Here is a 27501-nt window from a genome sequence, read left to right on the forward strand (position 1 = left end):
GATCCTGGGTGGGAGGGGGGTTGGCCTAGGGGGTCCGGAGTGCCGGAAAGGAGGAAGATGGCCGGGTGCAGGGGGTCTGTGTGCTGCTGCTGCAGGTGGTGCTGCTGCTGCGGTGAACGCGAGAGCCGCACCCCCGAGGAGCTGGTGAGCGGCGGCGGGGCTGGGGAGGGGGCAGTCGCTACGGGATGACAAGAGGCGTTGCCGGGGGTGGGGCCGAGCCGAACCGCGCGGGCAGGTGGCTGCGGGTGGGGCCCTGGGGACCGCTGCCTCGGCTCTGCGAGCGTCCTGCTTGCTTCGCGTGCTCGAGTCCGAGTTCTTTTCTCATCCTCTCTCTCTGGAGTCTGAGGGAGGATCTCGACCAGCTTGGGATAATGCCGTCCGTGTTTTTCTTTTATTTGCATCGGAAAGGAGTTTTGAATGAAGCAAGCATTTTGAGAATGAGGCCTTTTGCAGGGCTTGATGCTCCTGCAGCTGGTTTAGTTTCTCCAGGCATTTCTTATTCTATCCTCCACTCTTTCTGGGTCACTGATGATCCGGCTTTCCCCTGCAAAGCAACCTGGGAAAACTTGAGTTGTGTTCTCAGAGTTGACACGTTCCCGCTGATTTCATGTTCCGTGTGCTGTCAAATGAAACCCGAACCCGAATTTTGTCCTCACTAAGCTGCCATCAGACACCTTTCAGATGTCCTGAAGGTGAGCACTGTGATTGGGAGAATGTGTCAATCAGTAGACATGTGGAGCTCAGCTAGTGATTAAATACCATCCCAAATGTGTTCCTGAAATTTTGTTCCTCTTTGATGATGGCTCCCGCTGACTTGGACGTTAGTAAGACTTCCCTCCTTCCACCCGTAACCAGTCAAAGGTCTCCATTCTGTGCATCTGTTTTTCTAGACCATCCTTGGGGAGACACAGGAAGAGGAGGATGAGATCCTTCCGAGGAAAGACTACGAGGTGAGGTATTCAGATGCTGTCTTGGGTGACTGAAGTAGTGAGAGGCCTGGCCCCGTCAGACCTCCAGCCAGGGATGCTCTTTGACCTTCTGTCCTCAGGTGTGAGTGGGGCAGAGATAACTGACCTGGAAATGCCACCTAGCAAGTCCATTCCCTTCTTAACCCCCACACAAGGTCTGGTGTTAATGCCTGGATACGGAGTGTGTTTGCCGTTAAACTTTTATCCCAGGGTTGAAGCGCTTTACTGTGAGTGCTCGTGACAGAGTCGTGTTTGCGAGCTGTTAGGTGGCCTTGCTTCTCTTCATTCTGACCTTTTGTTTTGTTTTTTAAGACAGGATTTCCCTGTGTAGCATTGACTGTCCCTGTAGCCCAGGCTGACTTTGAACTCACAGAGATCCACCTGCCTCCTCCTTCCAAAATGCTGGGATTAAAGGATGCGCTACCACTGCCTGGCTCATTCCAACTTTTTTTTTTTTTTAATTTTTGGTTTTTCGAGACAGAGTTTCTCAGCACAACCGCCCTTACTGTCCTGGAACTCCCTCCGTAGACCAGCCTGGCCTCAAACTCACAGAGATCCGCCTGCCTCTGCCTCCCAAATGCTGGGATTAAAGGCGTGCACCACCACCTCAGGACTCAGACCTATCCTTGATTATAGTTTCCAGTTAGCAGGTATGGGACTTTTAAGAGCGTGGGGCCAGTGTTGTGGTGCCTCTTTAGTCCAGCACTGGGCTTGAGAGTCTGAGAGGGGAAGACCCCTTCTGGGAACCCACAAAGGCTGCTTCATCAACCCTGGCCTTACCAAGACTGTCATTCCTATCTGTAACTCACTTGCCTTAGGCTGATAGCCTCCTCATGTGAATTTTATAGGTAAATGTTTTTTCCAGCAAATCTTTAATATTTCCCAATTGACCATCTTCACATATCAGCTGTGGAAAGCATTGTGTATGCAAGAGCAAATCCCTTCTGATACTTAATCAGGAAAGTCTGCTCAGCAAAGGGTCGACTGGAAAACCCTTCTGTTGAAATGTTGGCTATGGTGGCACATTTCTGTAAATCAAAAAAAAAAAAAAAAGACAGAAACTCAAAACTCTCATTTAAAAAATGTGTGTGTCTGTGTGTGTATAAAATTTTTTTTTTAATTTGAGGCAAAGTTTCATATTGCCCAGCTGGCCTCAAACTTTTTATTCATAGCCACAAACAGCAAGACAACCTATACAAAGCTTATTGGAAAAAAGTTGCTAGGGAACAAAAGAAGATAATGGGAGGTTGAATATCATTAAAATATATTATGTAAATGAATGAAAATAATTAAAATACTGATGATTTCAACTGTGGAGCTGAAGGAGATGGGGGGAGTTGTTCATTCCCCAAACCAAAGAACAATATATACAGCAGAAGTAAAAGGTTGGTCCCAGCAGAGCAGAGCAGCCTCTGCTGGACAAGGTCATAGACTCCCCGGTACCTTGTACCAGCTGAGGTTCCCTGGTGTTGCCCTTGCTTCAGTCCCCTCGGCAGCTGACTGAGGTGTTCAGGCACAGGTTGTGCAGTTTATCCAGTAAAGTAGACCCCATTCCAGCTGGGCTTGGTGGCGCACGCCTGTAATCCCAGAGACAGAGGCAGGTGGGTCTCAGTGAGTTGGAGGGCAACCTGATCTACAGAATGAGTTTCAGGACAGCCAAGGCTTTTATACAAAAAAAATCCTGTCTCAAAAAACAAACAACAACGAAACGTAGCTCGTTCCATGTGGTTCTTGGTGTATCTACAGAAGTATACAACAGTCACTCGTCAATTTTAGAACACTTTCTTCATCCCAGAAGGAAACCCATACTCATTAGCAATCACAGAACATCATTCCTCTTGCCCCCAACTGAGCAGCTTCTGTGTTTATTTGGGGGTGGGGAGGAATTACATTTCCTTTTTTTCTTTTAAATTTTAAAATTTATTATTAGGGCCTGGAGAGATGGCTCAGCAGTTAAGAGCACTTTTCCAGGGGTCTTGGGTTCAGTTCCCAGCACTCACATGGCGGCTCACAACGGACTGTAGCTCCAGTTCCAAGGGGATCTGATGTTCCCTTCTGGACTCTGTGGGAAATTGGCATGCATCTGTGGTGCACATATATGCATGCGGGCAAAGCATTCATACATATAAAAAATAAATCTAATGCTATTGCTGAGAGGTGCTTTGTTTGAGGGTCAGATGGCGGTCAGAGAACAGCTTTGTGGAGTCAGTTCTTCCTGTGCTACTCACTGAGCCATCTAGTCAGCTTTTTGTTTGTTTGTTTGTTTGTTTGACTGGTTTTTCAAGATACATTTCTCTGTGTAACAGCCCTGGCTGTCCTGGAACTCAGTCTGTAGACCAGGCTGGCCTCAAACTCACAGACATTTGCCTGCCTCAGCCTCCTGAATGCTGGGATTGAAGGCAAAGGCTTGTGCCACCGCCACCTGGCCAGGTTTTATTTATTTTATTTTATTTTTTTAGACAGGGTCACTCTTTGCAGACCTAGATGGCCTTCCGCCCAGCAATCTATTAATATTAGCACCACACCCAGCTTAAGTAGCCATTAATCTTTCAGCCTCAGTAGTTGGCTTCTTCTGGACAACTGAAACTTGTTTGTGGCGCCCTGATGTGGGACAAAGACCATTCCTTTTCCTCCCTGAAGGGAAATAAACTGGTCACGGCTCGATTAAAAGGAGAAAGGCGGGCCTGGAACTGTGAGCTAGGCACGGCTGAAAATTAGGTAAGATAGCCTTCTCCTCAGAGGATAGGGAAAATGGAGAGGCACCTTCAGAAGAGAGTATTTGATTTTATTTTTTTCAATTGACATTTAAAATAGAGGCATCTCTATTGGATTGCACATGGATTTCAGGTGAGACAGATGACTGAGTTTGAAGAACAGACAAACTTTGTCTGGAACAAAGTTGGAGCTATCTACTAGGTCTTCATCCTGCCTTGTGACTCAGGCTCCATCATCTTCCCCTGTTGGCAGTTCCGGAGAGGGATTCCCAGCATTTGACTGCCTGTGGTGCATCCTGCCCTTCAGTAGACAGAGGCTTCAGAGAAAGTGCTTCCTCTTCCTCTCACCCAACCCTGTCTTGACACCAGATACCTTAAATACCACACACCAAGGAGTTCTCCAGCTGACAGTGACTGACTGTGATGGTAGCAACAGTTGCCACAGGTTGAGGAGTCCACATGACTGCCTCTCTTCAGATGTCCTTTGGAAGTGGTAGGATTCTCAGCACTTGGGAGGCAGAGGCAGGTGGATCTTTGTGTGTTTGAGGCCAGCTTGGTCTACAGAGTGAGTTTCAGAACAGCCAGAGCTACATGGTGAGATCCTGTCTCAAAAAACAGAGAGAGAGAGAGAGAGAGAGAGAGAGAGAGAGAGAGAGAGGTTGTTCCTCTGCCCCAATCTGCTATATTGGTAGAGCCACTCATAGAACTCAGGGAAATGTAGTTTTGATCAACTTGTTTATTAACAAGGGGTATAATAAAAGATATAGACGTACAGGTAGGTAGAGGGTGTGCAGGTGAGGTGTGAGGAGTTTTCATTCTCTCTCCTGGGGAGAGCCACCCTTCGAGCATCCTCGTGTGACATAGGTTGACTGATGGCATCCTTGGTGAGCAGCTTAGTCTTCAGCTCTTCTCCCGGAGGTCAGTGGTTAGAAATGAAACTTTCTCTCTCTTCTTTCTTTTTTCTTTTTGAGATACAGTGTCACAGAGCCTAGGAATATATCTCAGAGGGAGAATACTTTTCTAGCATGAGCAAAGTCCTGGTTTGATCCCAGTACAACAAAAGGAGGAGGAAAGATAGGGAGAAAAACAGAAAGCAGACCAAGAATAGGTCTTGCCATGTAGCCCAGGCTGGCCTTAAACTGTTCTGAGTGCTGTATTGCAGGTGTGTACCTGTATGAAAGTTGAACTTTGTAATCGTATCTCAGTCTCTGTGGTGGCCAGCCACATCCTGGTTTTCTTTAGGGGCACAGCTCTTAGCCCAGTCATTGCAGTAGCATCCAGAAGGTACTCTTGACACACTGGAGACCCAAGGGTCTGAAGACCACTTTTGCATTTCACTGTAGCATGAAAAGAGACTGGTACATTGCAACATCTTAATTTTCCTGTTTGTTCCTAGAAAGTAGTTACTCTAATAGACTTTCTTAGAGTGTGTGTGGTAGTTTGAATGTAATTGACCCCCATAAGCTCATAGGGAATGTCACTACTGGGAGGTATGACTTTGTGGAGTAGGTCTGGCCTTGTTGGAGTAAGCGTGTCACTGTAGAGGTAGGCTTTGAGGTCTCCTATGCTCAAGCCATGCTAAGTGTCTCAGACTACTTCCTGTTGCCTGTAAGATATAGGACTCTAACCTGCTTCTCCAGCACCATGTCTGCCTGCATGCCACCATGTCCCAGCATGATGATAATGAACTGAACCTCTGAACTATAAGTGAGCCACCCCAATTAAATGTTTTCCTTTATAAGAGTTGTGGTCATGGTGTCTCTTCACAGCAAGAGAAGCCCTAAGACAGTTTGTATATGTGTTTGTAAGTCTGTATATACATTTAGTCTCTCCTGAATGAATCCACTTTCCTTGCAGATTTTCTTCTTGTGTTGTTCTTGTTTTTTAATCAGAAAAGGATTACTTTATAAAGATTTTGTTAATGTGTGTAGGTAGGCACACACGAATGCAGGTGCCTGCTGAGTCCAGAAGAGGGTGTCAAGTCCCCTAGAACTGGAGTGACTAGCAGTTGTGAGCCACTAAACTGATGCTGAGAACTAAACTGGAGTCTTCTGGAAGAGCAGCCAGTGCACTGAACAGCTGAGGCATCTCTCTGAGTCCCAGTGATCTTATTTGATATAAAACCCAATCGGCCCAGAGTTTACAAGATAGAATGATTGAGTGGCACGTGTAAAGTCCTGGACTCCATCCCAGCACTGCACAAACCAGGCATGGTGATGCACACCTGTCATCCCAGCCCTTGGCAGATAGAGGCAGGAGGAGCAGAAGTTCAGGGTCATCCTTGGCCGCATAGTAAGTCTGAGGCCATCCTGAGCTGCACGAGATCCTGTCTTAAGAGGAAAAAAAGCACACACCAAAAGAGAATTTCTCTACCCAGATGTGAATGTCTAAAACCCTCCTTTGAGATGTTTTCCCATTCCGTATGCCTAATTCTGTTAAATCAAAATACGGTTGTGTCATATACATTTTAGATTTGTTTTCATGGTGCTGAATAACCAACCTCTCTATGTACCTCCCTAGGCTACATCCCTGGCCCTTGGTTATACATTTTATTCTGCATCTTGCTTTTTTGTTCGGTTTTTTTGAGAGGGTCTCACTATATAGCCCAAACTAGAGTAGAACTCACAATATAAACCAGGCTGGCTTTGAACTCAGGCCTGCCTCTGTCTCTCAAGTGTTGGGATTAAATACATGTGCCACCACACCCATTTTTTCTTGCGTTAAAGAAAAAAATTTTAAATTATATATAGAGAGCTGGAGAATTGGCTCAGTGGTTGTTCTTACAGAAGGCATGAGTTCTGTTCTCAGCATCCTCATGATGGTTCACAACCATTTGAAACTCTGGTTCCAGGGGATGCAACACTTCTGACATCTAAAGACACCAGGCCTGTGCATGGGTACAACACACACATACATATACATACATGTATGTATATCTATGTATATATGCACAGGCAAAATACTCATACATAAAGTAAATCTAAAATTTTACATAAAAATAAAAGTTATATGTATATGTATAGATTTGTGTACGTAGAGTAGTGTCAGCTAAGGGTGTTGTGAGCTGCTGATGTAGATGCTGGGAGTTGACCTCAGGTCCTCAAGAGCAGCAAGTGCTCTTAACTGCTGAGCCATCTCTCCAGCTTCTACACCTTGTCTTTTTTAAAAATCACTTCTTTTCCCCTTAATGAGTCTGAACATTTTCCATATCTGGTGATAAAGACTTTGTTTTAATGGTTTGATTGCTACCAATCTTGAGATGTATAATAATTGATTGACTAGTCATCTGTTGTTACTCTATAACTTATAAAAAAGGAATTTGTGTGTGTGTGGTGGGGGGTGTCTCGCTTGCCTTTAATCCCAGCACTTGGGAGACAGAGATAGGCAGAGCTCTGTGAGTTCAAGGCCAGTCTGGTCTATAAAGGGAATTCCAGGACAGGCTCCAAAGCTACAGAGAAACCCTGTCTCAAAACACAAAACAAACAACAAAAAAAAAGGAATTTGGACTTGCTCCCAGCAGTCACGGATGGATTAAATTATTACACATCACTTCTTTATTTGACTAACCTAGAACTCGTGCCTGGGAGTAAGGCCACAGGCCAATGTCCAGCTTGCTTATTAGCTGATGTGGCAGTGGAGGTGGTTAAGGGGAGGGGAGCGCATAGGCTGGACTTTTTCTTTGTTGACAGACTGCCGCTTCTCTTGCGGTACCTAGAAATGAAATCATCCTTCCCTCAGGATGTCGCTCAGGCGCATGTGTGCATGGTCTGAGATGTCTGGTCTCTGGAGCATGGCTGAAGGAATGCTGCCTTAGGTGTAGAAATTGGAGGAGCTAGGCTGAAGCTTGGCCTCTTCTGACATAACTGAGAGGTTGCTTTAAAGAGAGCCCATCTGGGTCTGCCTGTGGCTACCCTTGTTTTCATGGAAGCCACCTATAAAGAGAATTAGAATTAGTTGGTCTGGGTTAACTTGGTTCTGGTTAATTGGTTAGTTTGTTCACACTTAAGGAATAAGTTGGACAAGCCAACTGGTGCTAGCTGAAGATTTTTAACTGTTTTGTAGAAACAGGAAAGTCTGTCTTTTTCTTTTTCCCAGTGCTGGGATGGCACACGGCCTCATGTCCCCTACTCCACCACTGGGCATGACCTCCCAGGCCCTAGAGCTGTGCCACTGCAAGCTTTCTCCGGAGCGTGAGGTGCTCCCCAGAAGCAGTGTGCTGGGTCTCGTTGTACATGTGCCTCACCTGGGGATCCCAGTCACGCGGAGATCCTGCCGCCTGCCACAGGGGCAGAGCCTGCGTTTCCACTGAGCCCTCCCTGGCACTGCAGATGCTGCAGGGGGAAAGTGGAGCTTTTCTAGTGTTAGGTTATGTTGATTCTTCGTGTGTGCCATTATCACTCTGTAATTTCAGAGTCTGGACTATGACCGCTGCATCAATGACCCTTACCTGGAGGTGTTGGAGACCATGGATAATAAGGTGAGCCCACAGCTCTTGGTCTCTTAGGTGGAGAGGTCTTCACAGCTTCTTTTCTGTCCTCCTGGGCCCAGTAAGTGTCCTTTCTCTTTCTTCTTTGTCTTCTCGTGAAAGGGGCGTTTAAATGCCTAGACCCCGCTGAGAGCAGGAAAAGGCTCCTGCTGCCAGGCCTGACAACCTGCATTTGATCCCCAGGACCCAGATGGTCACACACACACACACACACACACACACAGTGGTGGCACTTGTGTGTCCCACCCATATATCCAAAATCCCTAGACTTCCTCTTGCCATCCAGTGTTCCTCCAGTTAGTATACGCAGTCACTGTGAGGCACCTGAGGTTGTCTTTCCTCACCAAGCTTGCTGTCTCTTTAGATTTAGTCTGGAGTTGGTTAGCCAAGATGCATCCTTTTCCGGTCACTAATGGACCCATTCGTTTCCCTTGTGAACAGAAGGCGCGAAGATACGAGGCAGTGAAATGGATGGTGGTGTTTGCCATTGGCGTCTGCACTGGGCTGGTGAGCTGTGAGATGTGGGGAGATAGCAAGCTGGGCGGGTTGGGGGATCGGAGGGAAAGCCTTGTCTGGTGAATAATACCCTTGTCACTGTGACATCTGTAGCATCAGGACAATTGTCACCCTGGTGGACTGCCTTTCCTTTTTCCTTGTTCTTTTGAAGATTAATTTTCCTTCTGGTTTTTCACATTACTTTTGCTTTGGGCTACAAAAGTGAGTCACAGGCGCCGGGCTATGAAAGCACTCAAGGCTTGCTTGGTCAGAGCTTATTGTCGATGATATGATTATAGAGCATGACCCGACCTGGCTAAGTGAGGCAGTGGCAGGTAGCACATAGCAGATAGAGCCCAGTGGATGCTGAGGTCACACTGTCCTGCTCACATTGTGCTGGCCGTGGTAGGTGAAGGGGACGACAGGATGAACAGGGCTCCTGGATTCCCCAGGTTCACAGATAGATCACAGACGGGGAAAGCTGGGCATATCACCAAGATAATGGTAGCAGTTAGGTCTGGGGCCATGACTGTGGACTTAAAACATCACTAAAACCAAAGAAGAGAAGCTGGGAAAGTCAGCATCCAGCGGGAAGACACACGCCAAGTCTGTCAGGAAAACGGCAGAGGGGCTCAGCCTTGTCACTGCCTTTCTCAGGTCTGGCTTAGCTCTCCATGGCACACCCGGGTAATGGATACATGCTTCATGTCACACAGTCTTAAGGGACAACCAGCTTCCAGTCACGTGGTACCCATGAGATTTGTACTGTTGTGAATTCACACGGACCATCTAGTGGCAGCAACAGTCGGGAGGCCTGTTTGCTAATATTCTAAGGGTATCATGGGGGATGGAATTGGGTTGGTTTAATTGTTTTATATAATTTCAGTGTGCATGATGGGGGTGGGGACTATGAACAAAAGCATCTGTCTTGTGTATTTCTAGTTGTGGCATCTTTTGCATGCAGATGTTAGTTTTTCCTGTGACTGTCCTAGGCTTTTGACTGCCTCATCAATATCCTCATCCCCGTAGGTGCTAAGAAAGCAGCCTCCTCTAGTCTGTAGCAGCTGCAGCCCTAGCCCTTCCCTCACCCTTTGATCTGTCTCCACTTTCTGCTTCTAGGCATTAGCTGTAGTTAGGGCAGAGTTTAAGCAAGAAGCCTTTGATCCCCGCTCTCCCACATTAGAAGGTTCCTGGGCCTCCCTTAAACTGTGCAGTGGAACAGTAGCATATAGGTTTTCAGGTAGCCAGCGTTGATACTGATTCTCAGTCAAAATAATGACTTAGAAAATAAGAATACCAAACCACCTATGCCCAAGTAAATGGCCTTTAAGTAGCATTCGAAGTGATATTCTTGTCCAGCTAGACACCACTGAAGACACTGTGGCTATTTTTTTTTTAATCCTCTCAACATTGCTGAGTGGCTGGCTCCCCGCGTGACTCTTCCCATCCTTTCTGTGTCTTCTTTTACTCTGTTCCTCTTCCTCTTTTCTTTGGCGAGGCAGTGGGGCCGGACTGGGGCAGATCTGGGACTAGCAGAGAGCTCACCCCCTGCTGCTGGTGCGTTGAGCAACTGCTGGGAGTGCAGCGAGGGAAGGTGAGGCTCTTACCAGAGCGGTAAAGACTGACTGACTCTTCCTCTTCACAGGTGGGTCTCTTTGTGGACTTCTCTGTGCGACTCTTCACCCAGCTCAAGTTCGGAGTGGTTCAAACCTGTATCCTTTCCACGGCTCCACTGTTTCAGGCCCTTGGCTTCCTGAGACTCACTTTAACAGTGAATGTGGTATTTGAAAGACTGTTAGCTATTCAGCCAAGAGGTTTTTAATTCTCACTAAAGGACAGGACAGGAGAGCATGGCCTTATTAAAACAGAATTTCATGATACAGCCTAGGTTGTCCTGGAACTTGTTATGTAGACCAGGATGGCCTCAAACTCTTAGATCCACCTGCCTCTGTCTCTGCCATTGCCTCTGCCTTCCTGGTGCTGGAATTAAAGGTGTGCACTACCATGTCCCGCTTAGGAAAGGAAGACTTTAGTTAGTGTATTGATGTTCTAGGTGGGTAAGACATAAATGCCCAGAGAAGTCTTTGCTCCCAAGGCCATGTATGCATTCAGTGTTCTAATCAGAATTCCCGAAAATTCTTCACAGAACTCAGCCCTGCTCTTTTCACAGCTGTCTGAAAGAATAAAGGGCCAAGGTCATTGAGTTAGTTTGAATAACAAGCAGGCCTGATCCTACTACCAGCAGGACAACAGAGCTCAACAAGAAGTTGCCTGTTGGTACAGGAACACCAGCTAGAGAAGCAGAGCGCAGCCCACACATGTTGAAGTGTAGAGTCAAGGTTAGCAGTGGGGAAGGCCTGGATGCTCAGTAAAGGATGCTGGGCCTTGGTAGTCGTTGTCCACATGGAAGATTGCAGATCCCTGTTCATAAAGCTAAATTCCAGATAGTTTGAGGCAGTGTTGTCTTCTAGTTTAATTCTTTTTGAAACAGGGTCTTTTGTAGCCCAGGCTGGCCTCAAACTCATTGTATGGCAGAGGCTGGCTTGAAACTCCTGATAGACCTGCCTCAGCCTCCCTAATTCTGGGATTATGTTACAGGTCTGCACCACCTCTCCTGGTTTTGGGTTGGAGATGTAAAAGAGCAAAGCAAGAGACTTAATTGATGGCAGGTGTAAGTTCTTAAAACTTGAGAGGCACAGGTCGGAGACAAAGACCTCATCTTCCTTGATCTTAAAGCTTGACCACATTAGAGTAAATACTCTATTTAACTTAAAGTAAATACTCGATCTGTGAATCTAATAAGAAACTCCCAAACAACAAGAAAATGCTGTAGATCAAGGGAAACCCAAGTTCACAGCCTGGGGTAGGTTTTCCCTGCATTAAGAAGCAGAGCTAAGCCTGTTGGTGTGCATTGTAATCTTAGCTACTAGGGAGGCTGAGGCAGGAGCTGTGCAAGTTCAAGGCCAGCCTGGGCTACAAAGCAAACCCCAGGCCAGCCTGGGCAATGTAGACCATGTCTCAAAATGTAAAGCAGAACATAGGGCTAGGGATTTAACAGTGGGAGAGCTCTTGTGTCTAACATAGACAGAGCTTTCTTTCTTTTCTTTTTTTTTTTTTTTTTGTTGTTGTTTTTTTGTTTTTTTCTTTTTCGAGACAAGGTTTCTCTGTAGCTTTGGCGCCTGTCCTGGAACTAGCTCTTCTAGACCAGGCTGGCCTTGAACTCACAGAGATCCACCTGCCTCTGCCTCCTGAGTGCTGGGATTAAAGGTGTGCGCCACCACCACCCGGCTTAGAGCCTTCTTTTCAGTCCCTGGTACACACAAGAGAGACAGGCGGACAGTTCCTCTCCACACATCTAGAAGAATGCCTACATCGTATCAGAACAAAATCAAACCCCCCGAGGAGTGTCCAGAGGAAGACATGAAAGCCAGAAAACTGGCAAGGATCAGGAGCTTTGGCATCCCTTTGTTGTGGCTTTTAAATCCCTTCTCCGATGTGGACTTTAGATTCATTAAAGACAGCTTTCGTGACAGCAGAAGTTTGCGTCACCAAATGAGAGAAGGAGAAATTATGGTTCATTCATGCAACTGTAATTGTATGCGGAAGTTAAACTAAACAAGCCACAGCTGTGTGTACCAACATGGCTAATTCTCAGGCAGTGTCGCACTGAGAGACGCTGTGTGATGGGACAGTGGAGAGCTGTGGGGACATGAGGCACTCAGCAAGTGGGGCACGGTAGTTTCAGGATAGCAGCGTCCTGAGTGGGAGGGAGGAAGAGGAAGCTTTGAGGGGGATAGCTTTACTTTTAGTGATAGCCAAAGCTGTAGAGGGTGTCATGTTGAGGTTTGTTCAAGTTGGGCTTGGGGGCGGGTTGGTCACTTGTTTAATGTTTGGAATAGGGAATTCTATAATCTTAAAGTTTTTAATTTATTTTGTGTATGGGGTCGGGTGTATACATGGTCCTGTGTATGGTGGTCAGAGGACAACTTGTCATCTCAGGAACATGTGTGTCTCGGATCAAACACAGGCCGTCAGGCCCAGCAGCAAGCACCTTTACCCAGAGGGCTGTTTGACCAGCCCCTAAAGTGGCTCTTGTTAGTTAGTTTGTTTTGGGACAGGGTCTTATTTAACCCTTACTGGCCTGGAATGTGCCTGTGTAGACCAGCGGACCTTGGACTCATGAAATCCACCGGCCTCTGCTTGGAGTAAAGATATGCTGCACCCAGCTAAAGTGGTTGTTATAGGGGCTGGACAGATGGTCCAGCACTCAGGAACACTCGCTGCTCTTCCAGAGGACCAGAGTTTCGTGCCCAGTACCCATAACCTCACAACCACCTCACAAGCTCACTATCACCTGTAAGTCCAGCTCCCAGGATCCAACACCTTCTTCTGGCCTCTTTGGGCACCTGCACACAAGTGCATATACACCTATTTTAACACACCTACACACATGCGCGCGCACGTGCACACACACATACACACACACACAAATAAATGTTTAAAAGTTGTATGTGGGGCACAGGGAGGTGTGCACTGAGCAGCTGTCTGGCTGCCCAGCTTCCATGGGCACGTGTCCGAGAGCCTTTTCCTTGACCCAGCCTCTGTAGCGGTGGAGGAGTGCAGTCAGAAAGGCTGCCTTGCCCTGTCCCTCCTTGAACTCCTGGGTTTTAACTTGACCTTTGTCTTCCTGGCGAGCCTTCTCGTCCTGATAGAGGTGAGGTGGTTTGGAAATTGACTATGAGCATTATATGTACTTTTGTTGCTGTTGTTTTGGAGACATGGTTTCTCTGTGTAGCCCTGCTGTCCCGAAACTCACTCTGTAGACCAGGCTGGCTGGATCTGTGCACTTAATGTTCTTCAGCCACATGCTGGCAAACAAGCTGGCTTGTAGATTTTTGCAGAAATTTACTATTGTTCCCCTGGAGGTCTTTCTAGAAGTAAAGCCTCTGGTGCTTGGTGAGATGAATGAGGAATGCATGGATGGTAAAGTTGCTTTTCCTCCTCCTCATCCTGAAATCCCCTGGAGAGCGGTTTACCAGTGTGTGGATCAGAATCTGGGGAGTGGTTCTGCAGTTTTGTTGAAAGGTCCCACGTGGTTAGATCCACATGCAGGAAGCTGTTAGAACGCTGAGGCAGAGGTCAGGCTGCAGTTGAACATCTGGCTGAACAAGTCCTCAGGAGTGGGTGCTGAGAAGGATGACGGTGGGTGTCCCTGCTTAGTTTCCTGGCTTGTTGGGTGTAAGCAGCAGAGTGGGTTTTTCATTCGTTTGTGTGTTTCCTTCCCCGACAGCCAGTGGCAGCGGGTTCTGGAATCCCTGAGATCAAGTGCTATCTGAATGGCGTGAAGGTGCCAGGAATCGTCCGGCTCCGGACCCTGCTCTGCAAAGTCTTTGGGGTGCTGTTCAGTGTGGCTGGAGGTGAGGAGAGGCTTTCTACTCTTGCCATCTTGTGCATTGATTAGATGTGGGCTCATAGCTGCTCCTCACCCGGTACCTGTACTTACTGTGTGTGTTAGTTGTTTGTCTCTGTGACCCAATACATGACAGAAGCAACTCAAGGGAGGAGGGGCTGGTTTTGATCAGTTTCAGAAGGATTTCAGTCCATCATATCTGGAAAGACATGGGCAGTTCATGATAGAGGGAGTATGTTGTGGGCATCAGGAAGCAGGAGCCAGGCTGGATTAAGCTTTGAAGGGCCACCTTGAAGTATAACTAGACATTTCTCTCCTGCCTGCTAGTTCCTGAGCGTTCGTATTATAAATGCTTGGCTGATGGCTCAGGCTTATTACAAGCTAGCTCTTACATTTAAATTAACCCATTTCTGTTAGTCTAAGTAATGCCAGAAGTCTCTCAAGAAGCCAGAATTATTTTACCTTTCTTTTTCTTTCCTTCCTTCCAATGTTGAATACCTAGAAACTGAACATTTACTCCTCAAGAGGCCAGTCTGGATGCCAAGTGTTTGGTGAACTTATTGTTACATTTACACCTACCAAACCTCAATTTCACTGCCATTTATTTGTATTTTTAGCTTTGGTCTTTGATCATTTATAGAAGTCTGCCAAAATATTTGTTTATGGTTTCTTCCTGAAAATTTTCTTTTATTTACTGAAGCTGTTCTGTCTTTTAATTGCTCTTTGGAGGGGTTTCCCCAGTGCTTACAGGGAGCAAGTGTATCAAATTTGACACTGCAGCCTTCAAGAGGCCCCTAAGGCATTTCCTGATAGCAAAGGGCTACCTTCCTGTCCCTTGTGGGTCTGCATTCGTTAGTCCAGTGCCCACCTTTGCACACTTCAGAAGGCCAGGCCTTCTGCTTGACTTATCTCTGGAAGAAAACATTTCTAGGAATGCCTTGCATGTAGTCCCTTTTTGGGTGGCCTGGCTTATCATAATTAAAGCATCTAACCTTTTGATTTTCTTAAAAATTTTAGACACCACTTCTCATAACCAAGTATCACCATATGTGTGAGATCCAGTATCAGCTGTGTTTCTAATACATTCATCTGTTCATGTTGATCTCACCTTTAAAGGCCCAATCAACCCTTTGCATCCTGATTTACCATTTTCAGAAGCCAAAGATTCAATTAATATTTGTCTAACTTCTGAATTTGATATCATTTCTCTTTACAGCAAAAGTCAATCTTTTTTACAAAAAAAACCAACAACAACAACAAAAAACAATGATGGCATCTCTTGGGCCTTGATAATTTTAGTAAATGGCTCAGTTCTCTTTCCTGATTCTTCAGCCCTGCCACAAGCATCCAAAGCTGCTCTACAGCATAGGGTCAAGGTGTAATCATCAAATGTAATCCGTAATCATCAAATGTAATCTGTCTTTGCAAATCTGTCTTTGACCCGCACCAAGAAGCTGTTCCTGGGAATCATCAACACATCAACCTCCAACCCCACTTCATTGTTCTATGACCCTAGCTTTCTCTCCCCTCCATGTTTTTCATTGTAACTGAGGACCAGCTTCCAATATTGCTGTAGCTGAATCTTTCTAGTCTTTCCAGATTATTCCCAGGTGTCTCACCAGATCTGCTGAGGATGACAGGGAAGTGTGAGGCTGGCTGTCGCTGAGCCTCATGGCTGGTCCCCAGCCTGGCCGAGGGCAGCTGTAGTGCTCCAGTGTCTGTGCTGAGAGTGTGGCCGTGGCCGCTGCAGTAAAAGCCAAGCGGGTGGCGAGGCAGCCAACCTGGTGTGGCAGTGGCCCGAGGAGGGGTTCAGGGGAAGCCCATAACCCACAAGGAGAGGGAAACAGTTACCTGAAAAGCAGACCTGGGGATGGGAGGAAAAAGTCTGTGTGGCAGGAAGCGAGGGCACGGGCACCTGAATGATAGGTCAGCCAGTGGTGGGCGGCTAACTCCAGCAGCATTTGGGTCCCAGCCACCTATGGCATTTGGGGTCAGGGATGAGCAGCAACTGGAGGCTGCTATATAGAGAGGATGCAGTGGGAAACCCCGAAACTTTTGAGGCGTGCCTGGGGGAAGGGAGGGAAAGCCAGCCATGGCAGCAACTGCAAAGCTGGCAGTGAACAGCTGCCTCATGAGCTTGTGCTCCGTGTTGGGTGCCAGAGAAGTGTTTACTCCCCCGCCATGCCCCCAAGACAAGAGTTTCTCTATGTAGCCCTGGCTGTCCTGGAGCTTGCTTTGTAAACCAGGCTAGTCTCGAACTTTCTGAGATCCACCTGCCTCTGCTTCATAAATTCTGGGATTAAAGGCATGTGTTACCACCGCCTGGCTTTAATTATTCTTTATCAATAAAAACCCAGGAATCATTTATTGGGATATGAACCTGAATGATCTGAGAAGCAATGGAGAAGTGAGCCAGAGACCTCCTCTGTCTCTTTCCTTGATCCAAAAGGGGCCAACAATCTTCCTAAACCCATCCCTACTGCTTCTTACATCTCTATATGTTCTCAGTCATCCAAAACCTCTATGGCTAATACTGGTCAGCAAGTAGCTGACTCCACCTTCTGGTTCAAGGTAAACTTTTGGGCAGTCTCAGGAGTGTCAGAGTGCAATCAAAATATCTCACATCAAGCCGGGCGGCGGTGGTGCACGCCTTTAATCCCAGCACTCGGGAGGCAGAGGCAGGCGGATCTCTGTGAGTTCGATTTGAGCCCAGCTGGATTTACATAGCAGGTTCCAGGCCAGCCATGGCCACATAGTAAGATGTACTTCAAAACCAACAGTTAGCAGATAGAGGGTTCTGGCAGAACACTTGCCCAGGACACCATCAGTAAATAGTGAAGGAGTCAACGGGTAGGGTGGGCCTCACCCGCAGACTGTGGTTTCCTGGCACTGGAATTTAAAGATAAGAACTATTATCCTTTGTTTGAAGGGAATTTGACTTATCCCTGGTGTGTGGCTCAGAGGTGGAGCTTGGAGTAAACAACAGCAAAATGATAACCTTAGATGTTGGCCTTGAGGAGTTTACCCATCTTGTTTTTTGAGACAAGATCTCTTCAGTGACCTGGAACTTTCCAGTTAGGCTAAGCTAGGCTTGCTGACCAGGGAGCCCTGGGGGTCCTGCCTCTAGTGCCCCAGTGCTGGAGGCCAGATGCACTCTGTTGTTTCTGGGTTCTTAGGTTCTTATGCTTGTACAGGAAGAGTACTTCACTGACTGAACTGTCTCCTCCCTGGCTCTGCTTTTACCTTAGAGTCAGTCATATGCTTGCCTGTGTTTTCTTGTTTCTGAGAGGAAGGTTTACATAGCAAAGTCCAGGCCAGAGGCCCTCTGCTGACTGTGCCCTTCCTTTCTCCCCATTCCCAGGGCTCTTCGTGGGCAAGGAAGGCCCCATGATCCACAGTGGTGCTGTGGTAGGAGCTGGCCTCCCTCAGGTAAGGATTGGTGGGTCAGGGTATGCATCCCTCAGAATGGACCTCCTGGGTAAGCCCAGCAGGAACATGTCGCCTTTTGGAGTTGAGGTGAAAACTGTGTGGCCTGTCCCAGCAAAGCACCTGTTTCTCCTCAAACTATAGCAATGCTGCCCCGGGTCTGGGGACAGAAGCAGGAAGGAAAGGAAGAACTGAGTGGGCTGACTGGTGGGTTGACACGCTACAAGTGTGTGTGGCTAGAAGAGTGGACTGACACCGTCTCGGTCACCTTTTTCGTTCCACACAGTGATGCAACACTAGTCAGGGCCAGGCAGGTGTCACCTGTGCACTGGACTGTGGGTCCCAGTTCTTTCTTCCCTGTAGTTACGTAACTGATTAGTCCCCTAAGTATAGATGAGGAGGTTGAAGGGCTAGCTCAGGACTCAATATCTCCTTTGAAAAATTAGGTTCATTGATTGATTGGTTGATAGGGTCTCACTAGGTATTTAGACTGGCTTTGAACTCAAGACCCTCCTGCTCAGCCTCCTACTTGTAGGCCCTCACACCTGGTCAAAGCTCATGTTTGTAAGGGCCTTTTAGATACCTGGGCTTTTGTCTGAGAAGTCTTAGTCTCTTGAGGACCATTGCTTGTGGACCCTTTTGCTCCCTGCTCCAAGAAAGAGACTTAACTGGAGGGAGAGCTGTGGGGGAAGGACAAAGGCCCTTCGCTCCAGGGCCCATCTGTCATCTTGTTTGCTGTCTTGCTCAAGTACCAGGTCTCTCAGAAAGGAAGTGGAAAGAGGCCAAACATGGCTTGGGGGCCTGTGTGAGAATCTAGGTCGCCAGTGTCATTCCCTGAAAGAGCTAGTGCCATCATATGCAGCAGGTCTAGGTCCCTCCCAGCCCCCAGCTCTGCTGTCCCCCTTTTCCTGACTTGATGACAGTGCACAGGGCATTCCTGACGCTCCCACACCCTAGGTAACTTCCTTGTATTGCAGCTTCCTCTTGCAGCACTCCTGTGCAGTTGTGCAGACACACAGGCCTCCCTGGGGACCACACCTGTGCAGTTGTGCAGACCCACGGGCCTCCCTGGGGACCATGGGTTCCTGTGCTCTGCCCTCTTGGTCTCTCTGACTTTGTTTCCCCCATTTCAGTTTCAGAGCATCTCCTTACGGAAGATCCAGCTCAACTTCCCCTACTTTCGCAGTGACAGGTAAGCTCTGGGAGGCACAGCACACCCTCAAGCCATGCTAGCCTGGTTCACTGTGACTCCTGGCTCACTGTGACTCAAAAAGGAAGGACTCTGCTTTTCTCCTGAGAATGAGAAACCAAAGGACCATGCTCAGGCAAAGATGATGGCCCAAGACTGAAAACCCAGCCCGGGAAGGGCACCCGTCAGATAGACTCCGTAGCCCTGTGGGTCTGTGTGTCGCTGTCCTGCCCTGCTTCCCTCGTAGCATTATGGAACACCTTCATTTTTATATTCCCACGAGGCATGCCCGTTCTCACAGGGCTCTGCCTTTGGTGGAGAAACGTGGTTCAGTAGCATCCATTGGATGTCCCATCCTCTTCCCTGAACCAGGAGCCCTTTCCGTGTTCCTAAAGTCGTTCAGGTCAGGGAGCTCCTGGTCTCAGGTGAAGAGGTTAGCCTTGAGGGCATGGGATGAATGTTTTGACTAACAAGTCCCTGGGGTGAAAGACTTACTCTCCACTCGGTTTTGAAGGTTTTAGTGTCCTTCATCTTGTGGCTTGGGGTGGTTATGCCCCAATACCCTTTTGGTATATTCCAATTGACCTAACTTTCGACTAGACTCCTGTTTCTCAGACTCCACCACCTTCCAGCAGTGCTTCAGGGTTAAGGCCTTGAACAGTTTCTCACCTTCAAGCTCAAGCCTGTGGGAAGTGTTTGGCTCACAGGCAGCTGTGACTGTCTGCCCAGGACCTTGTTCTTTTGTGATTCTGACATGGGCTGTGGGGGAGAAGGTTCATGGGTAAAGACGTTTTCTGAAGGCTCTTTCTAAAATAAACAGGCATGTTCTCTCCCCCTCCCCTCCTCTTCCTCATAGAGACAAGCGGGACTTTGTATCAGCGGGGGCAGCTGCTGGAGTTGCTGCAGCTTTTGGGGCCCCTATAGGGGGCACCTTGTTCAGTCTGGAGGAGGGCTCGTCCTTCTGGAATCAGGGGCTCACGTGGAAAGTGGTAAGGAGCCTGTCTGTGGACGCAAGCACGAGTCCAGAGTGTACCTGGACATCACTTGGCGCATGTAACTGTGGTTTTGTTGGAGCTGGCAGGCTGACTCTGTGGACTTCCTCTCATAGTAGCCACAGCCTCCAAACAGTGGGCTTTTGTGCTCTTGCTGCGAGCCCACCCCGCCCCCAACTGTACACTGCATGCCAGACAGCTGCTATTCTGTCTTTGTGAACTTCTGCCGTGAGAATGTGCAAGTCTCTGTTGGGAAGGGAGGAAGGGCAGGATTGTGACTTGATCTTGTCCCCTGTTGTGGCCTCTTTCCTCTTGGGCGTAGGGCCTGTTCTGTAGGGAGCGCTCAGCATCAGACGGTAGATTGATGGTTCACAAAGATCTCTGCCCTTTGAGGGGAGTGATGGGTTTTAAAGAGACTCCCTGGCTGGCAAGATGTCTCAGTGGGTAGAGACACTTGCTGCTGCACCGGGCCGGTGTTGGGACTCCCATAGTGGAAGGAGAGGGCTGACTGCCGCATACACAGTATGTGTAAGGTGACTGTCAGGAGAGAGGGTGATGTCACCGGTGTTCTTGCTCTTTGTTCCCCGTCCTCTAGCTCTTCTGTTCCATGTCTGCCGCCTTCACCCTCAACTTCTTCCGTTCTGGGATTCAGTTTGGAAGCTGGGGCTCTTTCCAGCTGCCTGGATTGCTGAACTTTGGTGAATTTAAGGTATGACTTATCCTTCCTCCCAGGATGCTTTACGTGACCCATAAAAATTGCTCTTGAGTAAACATCAGAAGGGTAGGTGGCCCCTGGAATGGCTGTCATTCCCGCACGTAATTGCTCCCATGAGCAGTGTGCCCGGGCAGCCTGAACCCGCAGCAGGGAAGCGAGGCATTCTGCTCTTGTTCCTGTCTCTGTTCCTCTCCCTTCCTGTTCTCATGGCCACTCTGGTTTTTCTTTCTCCCTCCCTTCCCCCTTCTCTCAGTGCTCTGACTCTGATAAAAAATGTCACCTCTGGACAGCTATGGATTTGGGTTTCTTCGTCGTGATGGGGGTCATTGGGGGCCTGCTGGGAGCCACATTCAACTGTCTGAACAAGAGGCTTGCAAAGTACCGTATGCGCAACGTGCACCCGAAACCTAAGCTCGTCAGGTACCTACAGTGAGCCCCTTGTGGGCAGGCCATCTCTCCCAAGGAAGATGGTCCTGTGAACAGTCCGGGCTTCTCACACCCATTTCGGTTTCTCCTCCCAGACTAAGCCTATAAACAGGCTCATAAATACACCCCATATGCCCTATGAAGGCCAGAGAAGCTGCGGCCGAGTTTACATCTGAGTTACTGGGTGACTCACCCTCTTCTGACCTGCTGCTAACACATGATTAGGAGGGTCAGCAAGTCCCGCTGTGGACCTGTCTGCCGTGGGTCGCCCTTGCCCTGGACTTAGAGAAGAGAAGCCATTTAGCTCCTTAGAGAGAAATGATGTGTTGCAACAGCTCCCTGCTTCCGCTGCCTGCCCTTTATTGTAGCTAGCTAGATGGAGCAAGTCTGGAGTGAATTCTGGATGCATGTGCCCTCACCAGGGCTGCCAGGCCTGCCCTATTGGGAGAGGGGTGTTGGGGCAGATAGGGTGGTTGTACGTACTCAAGCCTAGACATCTTTTGATTGAATTGTGACAGCTGTGCTCTGCTTTCCAGAGTCTTAGAGAGCCTCCTGGTGTCCCTGGTGACCACTGTGGTGGTGTTTGTGGCCTCCATGGTGTTAGGAGAATGCCGACAGTTGTCTTCTGCGAGTCAAACCGGTAATGGCTCGTTCCAGCTACAGGTAACCCCAGCAAACTTGGTGCCTTTATCCTCATCCAGAAATGTGCGTCTCTTTAGACTCACTGAATGTGCCGTGGTCCTTTAACTGGGAGGATGTGCACAATTACTTTGTCTTTTCTACATTGTCAAAAATTCTAGCTGCTCTATAGGGAACCATACTCGTGGGAAGCATGCTCAGTAGCTATTCACTTCTACAGACCCCTTTCCGCCTGTCCCTCTTTAGGCCTGCAGGAACAAACTGGCCTAGGGCCACGACACCCACCACCTCGCCTCGGTGACATGAGAGTCACTTGTGGGGTGATGCTGACACCTCCTTCCCGGCATCTGGCTCTTGCATGGCTGCTTTCCTTGGCGTCTGTTCCACTCTGCACTTGTCCTTTGCCATCTTCAGGAGGTCATGGGAGTGCACGCTACTTACGTGTTTTGGTCCCTGTGATGATCCAGGAGGCAGCATGTGGCCTGGTCACCAAGGCGGAAGCTGCTGAACAGTCTGTGAACTCTTTCTTTTTGTTTCTAAGTCGCAGCCCAGAGCTCTCGGAGCCCCCGGGAGCCTGTCTGGGAAGGCTGACTCTTCAGTCCCAGGAAGCAGTCTGTGAAGCCCTGGGATGTTTTAGATGAGAGGCCAGTGATAGGCAAGGCTCTCATCTGGCCCTGGCAGCAGCACCCAGGCAAAGGGTGACCTTTCAGATGCCTGGGACGAAAGGTACCACACAGGCTTTGTGTGATTGGCAGTGTAGAGGAAGTGTGCTGACACCCAGTTGTTCCCAAGGCCATTTCATTTATGAGACCAAGCTTCTCAAAATGTATTTTGTTATAGAATGCTAATAATAATACAAATAAAAGAGGTTCTGTGCTCAAGTGAGAACTGAAACCAGAAGCGGGTGGCTGTCCTAGAATGAAGTGGCTTTCTTGGCTGGAGGACTCCTGGGCCCGTGGCGGTTCAGCAGGCGCTAGCATAGCTCGTGCGCTCCGTGTCTCGGTCTCCACGTGTCCCAACAGCACTCTCGCCTTTATTCTTCGCTGTGCTGGCTGGTGATAGTGTCCCCATTTTTCAGGTGAGAAAACAGAGGCAAAAAGTGAGATCTTGACCAAGATCCCTCAGCTGGTAACATACAGCATGAAGGGGAAGGTATTATTTTATTTTATAGATGAGGAAAAGCTAAGTTTCCAAAGTAAAAGACCTCCCCAGGGTCTTTAGAGAGCGGCAAAGTTAGTGTTGAAGCAATCTGGTCTTGCGGTCTGTTCTCTGCTGGCCGGCAGGTGGTCTCTCAGCAGTGCAGATGATCTCAGGCCTTTTCCAGAGAACCTCTGGGACTGGCATCCCTCCAGACATGGTCTGGGAAACCCTGAGTGTGTCAGTTAAAGTCATAGCCAAAAGTGTCCACTGTTCCCCTCCACTCACGTCTCTCTGCCAACCAACAGGGGGCGCTGTCCTGCCTCCTAGTACAGTCCACATCCTGCTGTATTGCTTGGCTGGGTTCACCTGCTGGGATTATAGACACCATTCTCCAGTGTTACAGTGTTTACATGTGGCATCTCTGCAGCATCATTAGTGGAGTAGAATTCGGGTGATCCTGTATCCTTAATGTCTATATCCACAGGGACAGCAGTGGGGTGAAGCCCAGCCACTGCTCAGCACCAACCAGAAATCAGGACTGTCCGTCTGCAGATGCCCAGCCTCTGCTCCTAAGTCAGGTGGCACTAGAGTGCCATGCTGACACAGGGTGTCAAGAGTGTGAAGCCTGCGAAATTAGGAAAGAGTCTTTTCTTCCTTGTTTGGTTGTGTTCTCTTAGTGGGACTGGAGGGAAGGTGGCCAGGATCATGGTGTTGCTGCCAGGCCGCATGTTGCGGTTGGTTTCTTTTGCAGAAAATCCAGAATAAAGCTTTTTTTTTCTTTATTTGAAACCAAAGTTGGGGCTTTAAGTCAAGTGATGACCTGGCCAACCACTTTTCTCTAATCTGCATCAACACCCCACAGTCCCTGGGGCACTCATTCTGAGCTCTTAGCTGTCACTTCAGAATCTGCACTAAGGAGGAAACCAAGTCTGTGGTGACCCCTGATGTAGTTATTATGCTTAGTGGCACGTATGGATGAGGCCGAGGAGGTGGCTGAGCGGGTCAGGCACTTGCCATACAAGTTCAGATCCCCATGACCCATAGAAAAGCTGTATGCGGCGGCTGGTGTGTGTAATGCTAGTGCTGCTCCAGCAAGTTGGGAGGTGCGGACAGGAAGTGGGGGCCATCTTGCATGTGCAGCGCAGAATAAGAGACCCCAGCTCAATGTCATGTGACCTCTACATGTGTGCTATAGCAGTTGTACACCTACATTCACACAGACACAGACATACACAAATACTTTTTAAAAGGTGTTGTTGGGCAGTAGTGGCGCAAGTCTTTAACCCCAGCACTCGGGGGCCAGCCTGGTCTACACACTGAGTTCTAAGACAGCCAGGACTACACATAGAAACCCTGCCTCAAAAGAAAAAGTGTGGATGAGCAAGGCCTTCCCCCTCACCCTGCTTGTTTCACCCCACGTTCAGAGTACGTGGGCCCAGCCTCGCAGTAGCCATCCAGCGTCCATGCATAGATGGGTACCTACCTCCTCCAGCTAGACCCCAGTTCTCCTCGTTGGTAGAGCTGTCCAGCCACCATGTGGTTGCTGGGAATTGAACTCAACCTCTGGAAGAGCAGCTTGTGCTCTTAGCCTCTGAGCCATCTCTCCAGCCCGACATCTTGACTTCTTAGGAGATGGCACTGAAGACTTGCATGTCCCGGTCAGGTGCCTTTTATTGACTTTTTGATCCCCCTCTTTAGGCCACATCAGAAGATGTGAATTCTACCATCAAGACATTTTTCTGTCCCAATGATACCTACAACGACATGGCCACACTCTTCTTCAACTCCCAGGAGTCTGCCATCCTGCAGCTCTTCCATCAGGACGGTGAGTGTGGGTATCAGCTCCCGTGCAGGGCTTTCCTCTGTAATGGCAGCCCAGTGTTGGATGGTGTGACTAGGCTGGGGTGCAGAGGACCTGGGGGGACCCACTGCAGTCTTCTGGGCCTGTGCAGGCATCTGCTAGTGTGACTCGGTCTGCTCTACCCTGTAGGGACTTTCAGCCCCATCACCTTGGCCTTGTTCTTCACCCTCTATTTCCTGCTGGCATGCTGGACTTTCGGCGCTTCCGTCCCCAGCGGCCTCTTCGTGCCTTCCCTGCTGTGTGGAGCAGCTTTTGGACGTTTAGTTGCCAACATCCTGAAAAGGTAGTGTGGTAATGTGTGTATGTGTGCCCACATTTACAAGTGTGGTCCCACACCACCAGTGTGAGTCTAAGCCTGGTTCTGTTTTTCTCTTCACCAGCTACATTGGACTGGGCCACATCTATTCTGGGACCTTTGCCCTAATTGGTGCGGCAGCTTTCTTGGGTGGGGTGGTGAGAATGACCATCAGTCTCACAGTCATCCTGATCGAGTCTACCAATGAGATCACATATGGGCTTCCCATTATGATCACTCTGATGGTGAGCACTTCTCCCAGCTGCTGGCGGGCTGAGGACCAGGCTCAGCTCAAGGGCTGTCTACAGGAGTCTGCTTTGTGTTCCAGGTGGCCAAGTGGACGGGGGACTTTTTCAATAAGGGCATTTATGACATCCACGTGGGCCTGCGCGGCGTGCCTCTTCTGGAGTGGGAGACAGAGGTGGAGATGGACAAGTAAGAGCTGGCCACTTCATCTGTCTTTGCACCAGAGTCTCTAAGCTCAGGGCTACAGAGCCTCCCACGGTGGGAAACGGTAGCTCACCTTGCTCAGATTAGAAGAAGGCACATTCATGTACCTGTGTCTTTGGGTTGCTTTGAGCAGCTTGAATTGGCTAGGAGTCTGGAGAGCAGGCTGGAGAGTAACGTGGTGGGACCTGGAGGCAAGGCTGCTTTGTGAGTTTTTGGCTTCTTAGTGTCCTGGCCAAGTAAATTGTGAGAATAGGATCAAGCTTTTACTTGGCTAGATGTTCACACTGAGACCGTACAAAGTCCTGGCATTGACACCAGCCTACCCACACACCCAACCAAGCGCCACGATGTCTCGACTGGGATGTCCACAGGTGTTTCCGACCTCTTCTCTGGGTATCGGGCAGGCCTAATGAGCTAATGCAGGTCAGCAGCCTTTCCTGCAGCAAGCATTTTCAGCATTATGAGCCTGTCAGCCCCACAGTGCTGTCACTACAACCATGGGCTCTGGCTTGTCGTCCTGGTCTAAACAAGGACTCCAGAATTGTCCTGTAACTTTCAAGATAATTAGATACTAGCAGTGATATGTGGCATGTGATGTGGCGTTTCAAGGAGTGGCTGACCAACCCTTGGGAAAGCTGAAAGGCTTCGTGGAGAGGTAACAGTGGCCCCGTAACATGACACAGTGGGGAGCAGTATAGTAGGCATGGTGGTGGAAATTTGAGGAACTGCTGAGGATGGTTCAGAAGACAGGCCCCAGTGACCCAGGTGGAGATGGAGAAGCAGCATTGCCCAGTCCAGCCTGTCCCCAGTGGTGGTGTCTCTTTGAGGCTGTTACAGCTTCCTCCTGTGCAGGCTGAGAGCCAGTGACATCATGGAGCCCAACCTGACATACGTCTACCCACACACGCGCATCCAGTCTCTGGTGAGCATCCTGCGCACCACTGTCCATCACGCCTTCCCAGTGGTCACGGAGAACCGGGGCAATGAGAAGGAGTTCATGAAGGGCAACCAGCTCATCAGCAACAACATTAAGTTCAAGGTAAAAAAAAAAAAGGCTCTAAAGGGAAGGCCAGTGAGGAAGGACCATCTGGCCTAACACTCATACTGCGTAATACTGCCTCTGAAGCTGTGGTGGACGCGCGGACTCTGTCAATCTAGGGAAAGTCTGCAGCACCCTCCTGTGTGACCCAGTAGGCAGCAGGAAGCAGGTGGGTGGGCCCCTTTTTTAAAGTCAGCAGACTTGGTGTTAATTATTTACCATATGCAAGCATCCAGGAGGGTTCTAGAGTTGCTGACACAAATGGACTCTGACCTACTTAGGAAAATGGGGGCCTAGGCAGGAGGATCCTTGAGAGCTCCAGGCTAGCCTGGGCTACCTAGAGAAACCTGTCTCAATAAACCCCAGGCAGAATGAGAAAGAAATTGACTAGGAGCTGTAGACCTAGCTCTGGGCACTAGGGATGCAGATACTGGCCTCATGCCATTCGGGTACCAAGAGGACTGGGCACTGGCTGGTCTCTGCCCTTGGGTAGCTTCAGCTCACAGCCCAGGCCCATCGCCTCATGTAGACTGTGTAGCCTTCGTTGCCTTTGCTGTCTTTGGAAAGGGCAGACACAACACATTGACAGTCCCTCCAAGAGGCCGCAAGAGAAAAGTTGTTTTCCCTCTGCAGGATTGAGGGGCGCCTCTCCAAATGAGAGAAGCTGGGCTCTTAGGCCAGCAAAACCATGAGGTTGGGCACAGTAGATAACTTTGCATCACTGTGACAAAATGTGTGGCAGAAATCCACTAGAAAGGCCAGGCGGTGGTGGCACATGCCTGTGATCCCAGCACTCAGGAGGCGGAGGCAGGCAGATCTTTGTGAGTTTGAGGCCAGCCTGGTCTACAGAGTGAGTTCCCGAACAATCAGGTCTACACAGAGAAACCCTGTCTCAAAAAAACAAAACAATAAATAAATAAACCACTTCAAAGGACTTTTGAGATGTCTGTCTGTCAGGGCCAGGAAGATGTGCAGGAGGGATAGCAGCAGCATGGTGGGGAGGAAGCAGACAGACGAGTACAGGAAAGGGCCAGGACAAGATATGGCCCCGAGAACCAGACAGACATGCATGCTCATACTTCCCCAGCCAGACCCCAGCTTCTCTTCTTCATCCGTCTGTGAGGTCAAAGCCCTCGGGGTCTGGTCCTGTGGAAACAGACACCCATAGGCTGCTTCCACACCACTACACCCTGGTCAGACTGACCGTCAAGATCAGCTGACACACCTGGGCAGAGTTGGGGCTGTAGTGCAGTGGC

The 27501-nt window shown here is 49.0% G+C and overlaps 1 protein-coding gene across 2 annotated transcripts in view; it reads left to right on the top strand.

Moving 5' to 3' along the window:
* Nucleotides 1-2: 2 nt before the first annotated feature.
* The window catches only part of Clcn6 (chloride voltage-gated channel 6), a 34631-nt gene continuing 7132 nt past the window's right edge, over nt 3-27501 (top strand). For both annotated transcript variants that reach the window (XR_005285887.1, XM_038334478.2), the window contains exons 1-18: nt 3-144; nt 891-950; nt 8094-8159; nt 8610-8675; nt 10309-10375; nt 13271-13377; nt 13954-14080; nt 17435-17502; nt 18633-18691; nt 19545-19677; nt 20276-20389; nt 20649-20815; nt 21358-21484; nt 24299-24425; nt 24591-24744; nt 24842-25001; nt 25085-25191; nt 26059-26245. Coding sequence is in view for 1 of the 2 variants with exons in the window: in XM_038334478.2 (XP_038190406.1) it covers nt 58-144; nt 891-950; nt 8094-8159; nt 8610-8675; nt 10309-10375; nt 13271-13377; nt 13954-14080; nt 17435-17502; nt 18633-18691; nt 19545-19677; nt 20276-20389; nt 20649-20815; nt 21358-21484; nt 24299-24425; nt 24591-24744; nt 24842-25001; nt 25085-25191; nt 26059-26245 (1983 nt within the window). In the remaining variant the exon portion in view is untranslated. The remainder of the gene's footprint in view (nt 145-890; nt 951-8093; nt 8160-8609; nt 8676-10308; nt 10376-13270; nt 13378-13953; nt 14081-17434; nt 17503-18632; nt 18692-19544; nt 19678-20275; nt 20390-20648; nt 20816-21357; nt 21485-24298; nt 24426-24590; nt 24745-24841; nt 25002-25084; nt 25192-26058; nt 26246-27501) is intronic.

This window comes from Arvicola amphibius, chromosome 6 (assembly GCF_903992535.2).
Source record: "Arvicola amphibius chromosome 6, mArvAmp1.2, whole genome shotgun sequence".
Classification (NCBI taxonomy): Eukaryota; Metazoa; Chordata; class Mammalia; order Rodentia; family Cricetidae; genus Arvicola; species Arvicola amphibius.